This window comes from Dipodomys ordii, unplaced genomic scaffold, assembly GCF_000151885.1.
Source record: "Dipodomys ordii isolate 6190 unplaced genomic scaffold, Dord_2.0 Scaffold31, whole genome shotgun sequence".
Classification (NCBI taxonomy): Eukaryota; Metazoa; Chordata; class Mammalia; order Rodentia; family Heteromyidae; genus Dipodomys; species Dipodomys ordii.
The window spans coordinates 8,966,759-8,976,014 of NW_012267247.1; the positions used below are offsets into that span (position 1 = coordinate 8,966,759).

The 9,256-nt window shown below is 45.4% G+C and overlaps 1 protein-coding gene across 1 annotated transcript in view; it reads left to right on the forward strand.

Annotated features, from left to right (window-relative positions):
* The first annotated feature begins 6 nt into the window (after positions 1-6).
* The window catches only part of Usp22 (ubiquitin specific peptidase 22), a 44,587-nt gene continuing 35,337 nt past the window's right edge, over positions 7-9,256 (forward strand). Inside the window, exons 1-2 of the mRNA XM_013016336.1 lie at positions 7-206; positions 8,520-8,652. Of these exons, the coding sequence (XP_012871790.1) occupies positions 36-206; positions 8,520-8,652 (304 nt within the window). The 5' untranslated portion in view covers positions 7-35. The remainder of the gene's footprint in view (positions 207-8,519; positions 8,653-9,256) is intronic.

Below are 9,256 nucleotides of genomic sequence, written 5' to 3' on the forward strand. Positions count from 1 at the left end.
CGCCGGCCCCCGCGCGCGGCCGGGCCTTGCCCCCCATGGTCTCCCGGCCTGAACCGGAGGGCGAGACCATGGAGGCCGAGCTGGCGGTGGCACCGTCGGGCTGCTCGCACCTGGGCAGCTTCAAGGTGGACAACTGGAAGCAGAACCTGCGGGCCATCTACCAGTGCTTCGTGTGGAGCGGCACGGCCGAGGCCCGCAAGCGCAAGGTGCGGCCTGCATGCTTGGCGGCCCGGCTGGCCCGGGCCGGGGGGGGGGGGGTCCTCCGGCGGGGCTGCGGGCTTGGGTGGGGGCGGGCAACGGTAACGGAAGGCGGCTGGGGGGGGGAGGGGGTTCTTCTCGCCTATCCTCCGTCCTTCTCCGCCCCACCCCCCGGCCGTGGGGGGGGGCGACGCCGCGGTGGGGCGGGGCTTGGGAGACGAATGCAAATGGATGCGGGGAGCACTCCTAGAGGAGGTTGGGAGCTTGGGACTCTAGGTGAGGGGCTTCTCCAGCGCTCTAGCCTCAAGCTCCTGCCCGGGGGTGGGGGTGGGGCGGGGCGGCTGGAGGGGAGGATTTGGAGGAAAATATATAAAAAGAACCCAGCGCTTTGACTGGTTGTAGATCTTCTGTCACCATCCGGAGCCCCCCCACCTCCTCACACTGGGGTGTCGATCCTTGAAGGTCGGAGAGTCGGGCCTTTGGCCGTGGATTGGGGTTGTTGGGGTTCCCCCCCCCCGGGTTGCCAGGATTGCGGGGTTGCCAGGACGCACGGAACTGAGCAGGACCTCACGCCCCTGTCACCTCCCTATATTTTCTTTTTTTTCTTCTTCTTCTTTTGCCAGTCCTGGGGCTTGAACTCAGAGCCTGAGTACTGTCCCTGAGCTTCTTGTTTTGCTCAAGGCTAGTGCTCTACCACTTGAGCCGCGGCGCCACTTCCGGCTTTTTCTATTTATGTGAGGAATCGAACCCAAGCCATCGTGCATGCTAAGCAAGCACCCTACCACGAAGCCACATTCCCAGCCCAGTTTGGTCTTTCTCCAGTGCCCCATTTCATGGTAATAGTTGATAGACCAATTATTCTGGGACCAAAAGGCACTGATGGGGGAGCCTTCCCTCACTTTCTGTCGTCTGATGTCCTCCCTCTGAGGTTTCCCTTTTCCTCTGGGCCATACTTTGAACCTGGGTCATGACATTCTGTGGGATTCTGAGCATTCTTTTCCCACCCGATCTGCATATGTATTTCCTTTACTGACTGAGTTGTTGCCCTTTTGATGTCCTCTGTAGTGTATTACAGCAACCTACAATGGGGCCCCTACTGCCTTGAAAAGTCAGAGAATTTTTTTTCCTCTTGCTGCAAGGAGGCCCCTTTATTTAGAGTCAGTGTAGATGTTAACTTGCTTGGTGGCAGCAAGTTCCAGAGCCCTGATCAGGGCCCAAAGTTCCACCTGTTGGGTCAGCCACCCCTGAGGAAGAGCCTTTGCCAACCTTCCCTGATTTAACTACTCCCATGAATGAAGAGTGTCAAGACTGTGAGGGCCTGGGGTTTTTCCAAATGAGAAGGTATAATTTTTTCCAGTTCAAGGTGTCAGTAGTACTAAATAGGCCACCCTCTTGGACTATGCTGAGTTAATTTGCTGAGGGGCATTTGCAACATCTGAGCCTGAGCTGTCCAGCCTGAGGCACCAGTTTACAGGTTTGGGATCTAGCTCCACTGGTTGAGGTGAGATTAATGTGTCAAGCTTAATAGCTCAGGCGCCTTTACTGGCTTCTGAAGGGCAGTTGGGATGTACAGTGGAGGTACAGGTGTCCTTTCTGCAGAGTCCCCTGATAAATGGCTTTCTTTCTGAGGCTTAGATGATTTTGCTAAAACTCTACAGTGGCTGGCCCTGTGAATTTGCATGGAATCTCACCCATGATGGCAGTGTTGAGGCAATCTGTAACCAGCAGTCTTCATAGGAGAACTGAAGTTTGGACTGTCAGGAGATGGTAAACTTCACTAATAGTGAGGACATGGAGGGTGCCTTCCAGGGGCCAGTCTACAACAAAAGATGACCATTTGACCAAAAGTCTAAAGACACCTGGGAGTCATCTTGACTCCATAATCCCTAAAATAGCCCTTTGAAAATTCTTTTTTTTTTTTTTTGGGTGGGTCTTGGGGCTTGAACTCTGGGCTTGTGCACTGTCCCTCAGCCCTTCAGCTCAAGGCCAGTGTTCTACCACTTGAGCCATGGTGCCACTTCTGGTTTTCTGGTAGTTAATTGGAGATAAGAATCTTACAGACTCTCCTGCCTGGACTGGCTTTTGAACCTCAGTCCTGAGATCTCAGCCTCTTGAGTAGCTAGGATTATAGGCGTGAGCCACCCACACCTGCTTGAAAAATTCTTAAGCATATAATGTAAGACAGTTGGTTTAGAGTGACTCCCACCCATGTTCCTCCCTGCTTTGGTGTTGTGTGGACAAAGGTAGGTTACTTGCATCCTTCACAGGACTATAGGTGCTTCTTGGCTGAAGATGTGCTTGTATAAGCCCGGGCCTGGTCAGAGGTCCTATTACAGAATGTGAATCATTGTTAGGCCATGTAAAGTCATCATGGAACCACAGATTAGGACCCTTGGGCTCCAGCCTCCGTAGCTTTTGGCTGTGGAGCCACAAATAATTTTTTTAACTGTATTTTTTTTACCACAAATAATTTTACATTCACATTCATACAAGAAGTTACACATTCCCTCCTTCCTTTGGGAGTACCCTAAACTGGTAGCCCTCTGAAAAAGATGCCCTGAACTGGTGGCTCCCTCTGAAGTGGCCTGTTCTTTGTAAAGTCAAGCCCTGAAATGGTGACTACTAAAAGAACAGGCCTAAACTGGTGGCTGTCTTTAAAAGGACTGCACACTGCGGCCAGAGATGATTGGGCTCCCCTTCCATCCTACCAGACAGAACGAGAGATCCAGGCCCTGATTCAGAAGCAGGTGTTCAGAGTTGTTCCATCTCTCCATTGAGCCCAGGAGACTGCCACTTTCTTGGTGACAGGACCCAGGAGAAGGAGCAGCCTCGTTCAAACATAGGAGTGCTGCCCACTCCAATGAGAGCAGAGGCCTGCACGGGTGGCTCAGAGGGCCAACATCGTAGTCAGGGAACCAACATGTGGAAAATACTCTGGGAAGAAGCAAGAGGCACTGGGAGAGTTGGAGAACTCAGTTACACCACTGGGCCCAGAGGATCCTTGCTCCAGGGTCTCATCCTCAACCAACAGGAGGACCATCCTTTTATAGAGCACAGGTGCCCTAGAGGTTACATTTTCTTGAAAATTACTTGCAAGCTTTTCCTTACCAGGTTGAGCTAGTTCTCAAAATGGCAGGTTTCCTTTATCAATTGGAAATAAGAATCTTATGGACTTTACTGCCTAGGCTGGCTTCAAACCAAGATTCCCATGTCAGCTGCCTGAGTAGCTAAGATTACAGGCATGAGCCACAAGTGCTTACCATCTGCTTGACTCTTAAGGGGAGACACTGGTTGATGGCATTTAGGGCTGGCTCAAGCAACCAAGTATCATCTCACCTTAGTACATTTAATTTAACTTTTTCTAAAAACATTCTTTTTGTATGTTGCATTTTGTTTCCAATCTACAAAAGTTGTCTGAGATTGATTTGAGCTACTCTAGGCTTTTGTTGTTTTCAGTGTTGGGGATGGAATCCTATCACTAAGCTATACCCTCAACTCATTTTTAGTTTCTAGCTTCTGGAGCAAAGAAACTCTGGATACCTGTTTTGAAAAGGTTTTCTAATATAATAATGGTGGTTTTAAGTCTAGAATTGTGCTATACTACTGTACAGTGGTCACTAGCCACATGTTCTATTTACATAAATTAAGATGTGATACAATGTAAATTTTAATTTCTTATTTGTACTAGCCATACTTCAAGAGCTTGGTAATCATGTGTAGCTGGTGGCTTTCAGAAGTTGGGACAGTACAGACACAGAACATTACAGCATAATAGAGCGTTCTGTGGACAGTAGAGAAACTATTCAAAAGATGTGAAAATTTTATTAATATATCAGACAGCTTTCTGTTTCTGTATTTAGTGTAAGTTGCCTTGTTGGTTGGCTGCTTAGTATTAGAACAGCTCTTTTGGTTATGTTGAATCCATCAGCCTGGCAAAATAGGTCTTTAGTGGTGAGTGGCAAGTCACCTGCAGCTGCACATCCTGCCCTTGTCCAAATCTGTCCTGATAAACAGTCAATGTGGAAGGTGGGAGAGGGATTGAGAGGGATCCCAGTGCCTAAAGACCTCCCATTAGGTCCCAAGCACTTGTCCAAATAATACCATTTATAACTTTGAAATAATTGGGTATGGACACTGGGGTGGTGTCTGTGCAGGTACATGCACACTGCTACCCATCCAAGTCATCATGAATAGCTCCCCCAAGGAGTCTAGCACCAATCAGGAGGTGCTGGCCCTCACAGCCAAGGCCTCTCAGACCTCCAGCACATTGGATTTCCTGCTAAGATGGCATCTCCTGTGCCTATACCACAGAACCAAAGGGCTGATAGCAGCCTCTGGGCCACCCATCTATTCAGGTCTCTCAGGAGGCTTCCTGGTGAGGCACCACACAGCTGACATTCAACCCACTGAGCCTTACTTTGAACTTGTGGACAGTCCTGATGTACACTGTGTTCACTGATAACATATTACGAATTTAGGAACAACTAGAAACAGTTTTTGCTAAGTATGTAGTTTGTATATAAAATGTTACTTTTGCCGGATGCTGGCGGCTCACGCCCAGATGCTGGTGGCTCACGCTGTACATAAAATGTTACCTTTTCCGGATATTGGTAGCTCACGCCTGTAATCCTAGCTACTCAGGAGGCTGAGATCTGAGGATAGCAGTTCAAAGCCAGCCCAGGGGAGGAAAGTGGAGTGAGACACTTATCTCCAATTAACCTCCAGAAAACCTAAAGTGGCACTGTGGCTCAAGTGGTAGAGCGCTAGCTTTGAGCTGAAGAGCTAAAGGACAGCGCCCAGGCCAAGAGTTCGGGCCTACAACCCACCAAAAAAAATAAATTAAAAAATAAAATAAAATAAAAATATATCCCTTCCTATTAAAGAGCTTTTTTAAGGTATTGTTATTATAATACGTTTTTTATTGTAAAAATACTGTACAGAGGGGTTACAGTTACATGAGCAAGGTATTAAAGATCTTTATAATATTGATAGTAAAATGCTTTGTGAAGTAATTCTAGGCTCTTATTCTAATGCCTGATCAGAAATCAGTATTTCTGGCTGGAGATGTATGTAGCTCAGTGGTAGAGTGCTTAGCAGGCTGAAAGTCCTAGGATGGTTCCTGCCTGCTTTTGTTCCTGGGAAAAAAAAATTAAATCAAATTATCAAGTGAAATAGAAGAAGAAATATTTTCTCCACATATGGAAATTGTTCTTTCTTTCTTTATTTTTTTGGGTCCGGTCATGGGGCCTGAACTCTGGGCCTGGGTGCTGTTCCTCAGCTCTTCAGTTCAAGGCTAGCGCTCTACCACTTGAGCCACAGCGCCACTTCCGGCTTTTTTCTTTTTGCTTATGTGGTGCTGAGGAATCGAACCCAGGGCCTCATGCATGCAAGGCAAGTGCTCTACCACTGAGCCACCTTCCCAGCCCCTGGAAATTGTTCTTTAATAAATATTTTGTAACTAGAAAAATAATTGGTATGATTTAACTGAGGATCATGCATTACGTTTTTTCAGTCTCTAAAGTCTGTTCATGTAGAATTGGCCAGGCTATTTTTGTCTTTATTACATTGGCATTTTTGAAGAGCACAGGACAGTTGTTTTGTAGAAAATTCCTTATTTTGGACTTGTCTGCTTTCTTCATGAGCAGAGTTAAGTAAACCTTGTTGGATGAGTACTCTGTGTGGTGAAATGGGTTGTTCGATTTGAGGTGGTAAGATTATTTAACATGGTGTTGGCCAGAGTTCTCTGTCCTAAAAGGGAAATTTTCATTTAGGAAAAAGTTTGAGTCTCTGGGTAAAACTATATCCAGTGCCCTAATAAACTACACACAAATATACAATGTATAGTTTAATGTGTCTCTGGTTACTCAGATTTCTGATACTGTTACAAAATACATAGAAGTAAACAAAAAGAGGAAATGTTACTTTGGCTCCTGGTTGCAGAGACTTCAGTGATGGAGTTGGTGAGGTTGGTGGTTCCTTGTCCCTGTGGTGAGACAGTCTGTCATTGTGAGAGGTGCATGGGCGAGGAAACTGCTCACCTCACAGTGGCCAGGAAGCAAAGCAAGAGGAAGAGACGAGGGTACCAGTATCTTCTTCAAGAACCCCTGATTACCTAACTTCTTCCCAATAGCCCTCACTGCCTAAAAGTCCCACTACCCTGTACCAGCACCTCTTGCTGGAGACAAAGCCTTCAACACATTTATCTTTTGGGGGGGCTATGACTAACCAACCCACAGCAATATTTTTATAGTGAGGTGAAATCACATTTAACCCAAGCAGCATTAGTGTGTTCATAATGCTGTGTGGCCACGGTGCAGCTATGTCAAGTGTCAGCACATTCTCATTTGTGCCCTGTCCTCTCTGACTCTAGGACTTATCTAGTCTGAATATTTCACATAAATGGAACTATATAATTATGTGATCTTTTGTATCTGACTTTTCCTGTGATTGTGTTCTCATAGTTCTTGTTATAGTTTCTTTCCTTTTCATGAAGAATAACATGTTATTCTATTACACAGTTTATACTGTTCATCAATTGATAGAATTTAGTCTCTGTCCAGTTATAGTTACTTTGTATTACCAGCATATTTTTTACTCAGTGGTTCTAGTGTATATTTTTAATTGAATCAGTTATTATGATGATGATTATAAAATGAAGAGTCTAGTATTTTTGTTTTTCCTACAACAGTTACTATATGGAATTCTATGAAGACTTTTAAGAGAAGACTGAGGTTAATTACAGTATGCATTTGGGATTGCTTTTGTTTTGGTTTGGGCTTTGGTTTTGTGCTGGTACTGGAGCTTGAATTCAGGGCCTTGAGCTCCCACTTGGCTTTTCTATCAAAGGCTCATGCTCTACCACTTGAGCCACACCTGTACATCTGGCTGTTTTCTGGTTAATTGGAGAGTCTAATGGACTTTTCTGCCTGGGCTGACTTCAAACCTCAATCCTCATTATCTCAGCCTCCTGAGGAGCTAAAATTACAGGTGTGAGTCATTAGCATATAGCAGGTTTTGGTTTCTTTTTTCTTTTTTTATTGGGTCCAGTCATGGGGCCTGAACTCTGGGCCTGGGCACTGTCCCTCAGCTCTTCAGCTCAAGGCTAGCGCTCTACCATTTGAGCCACAGCGCCACTTCTGGCTTTTTTCTTTTTGCTTATGTGGTGCTGAGGAATCGAACCCAGGGCCTCATGCATTAAGGCAAGTGCTCTACCACTGAGCCACCTTCCCAGCCCCTGGTTTCTTTCTTTCTTTCTTTTTGTCAGCTATGGGACCTGAACTCTGGATTTGGGCACTGCCCCTCAGCTCTTCAGCTCAAGGCTAGCATTCTACCACTTGAACCACAACACCACTTCCAGCCTTTTCTGCTTATGTGGTGTTGAGGAATCAAACGCAGAGCCTTATGCATGCAAGCAAGCACTCTACCACTGAGCCACCTTCCCAGTGCAGGTTTTGGTTTCTTGAGCAGGGTTTTTACTCTGTAGTCCTTCTGGCTATGTATCCCATGCTGGCCTTGATCTCAGTCCTCCTACCTCAGCCTCCCAAATGCTGGGGTTACAGGTATGCATACACACATACCTCCTGGGATTCTTTTGTTGTTGTTGGTTGTAGAGCTTGAACTGGGCACTGTCCCTGAGCTCTTTTGCTCAAGGCTAGTGCTCTACTACTTTGAGCCACAATGTCGCTTCTGGTTTTTGAGTGGTCAGTTGGAGATAAAAGTCTCATAAGGATTTTTCTGCCCACGCTAACTTTAAACCATGATCCTCAGATCTAAGCCTCCTGAGTAGCGAGTATTAGAGGTGTGAGCCACAGCACCCAGCTATAACTTATTTATTCATGTTTGTAGTCAAACAATGCCAGACATGCCCAGTGGGATATCCTTTCCATACATCCCCTCCTGTGCTGTCAGTCTGTATGGTGTGAATGTATGGAGTTGTTTACCACTGCACTTACATTTGCTGTGGTTTAGTTACTAGTTTTCCAGTGTCTCTCTTTCTTGTTAATAAACTGTTCCTTTTTTTTTTTGTTGTTGTTGTTCTTATCTGTATTGCTTTATTACAAATGTGAGTGGCACTGTCTTGAGGCACCAGTCAAGACCAGGAAGGAGAGAATACAGTAAATGTCCTGGTAGCTTAATGGCTTCTGGCAAGCTAGTTTGAGTTAAATGAAGTAAGTTACTTTTGGAAAGAATTAAATAATATAGGTACTGTTTTATAGTAGTAAGACTCGGAGAAATTTCCTGTGCTTTTTGCCATCATTGCTAATTTCTCTTTGAGAACTGTTTCAGCACACTCTGCTTATAAATTCTCTCTCTAATTTCAGGCAAAGTCCTGCGTCTGCCATGTCTGTGGTGTCCACCTGAGCCGGCTTCACTCTTGCCTGTATTGCGTCTTCTTTGGCTGTTTCACAAAGAAACACATACATGAACATGCAAAATCCAAGCGGCACAACCTGGGTAAGACATCACCCGGAGGCAGGAACAGCTTTATTTCCTCTTGAAAGTCTACTTGTTTTTCTGAAATGGCTCATGCCCTTCTTATGCAGTTTTATGGGAAAATAAAAGAGAGACAATGAATTCAAGTGGGTTTTCCTTAATTTTTTTTTAATGTTGATATGAACAACATGGGGGGCCTGAACTCTGGGCCTGGGCGCTGCCCTCAGCTCTTCAGCTCAAGGCTAGCGCTCTACCACTTGAGCCACAGCACCACTTCCGGCTTTTTTCTTTTTGCTTATGTGATGCTGAGGGATCGAACCCAGGGCCTCAGGCATGCAAGGCAAGTGCTCTATCACTGAACCACCTTCCCAGCCCCCATTTTATATAATCTTAAAAGATTAGTGCTCCATTAACTTGTTTTGAAGTATTGCTATGAACTCTTTGGTGCTTCCTTTGGTAATAGATATCAGATCCTTATCTTCCCCTTTTTGAGATAGTTAACTGAATTTGTTCCATCAAGATAAATTTGCCTTTTATGTACTTAAAAATTCATATTCATCTTTCATTCTGGCAATCATATAAAACTCAGCTTTACTCATTTTCTTTTCTTTTTTTTTTTTTTTTT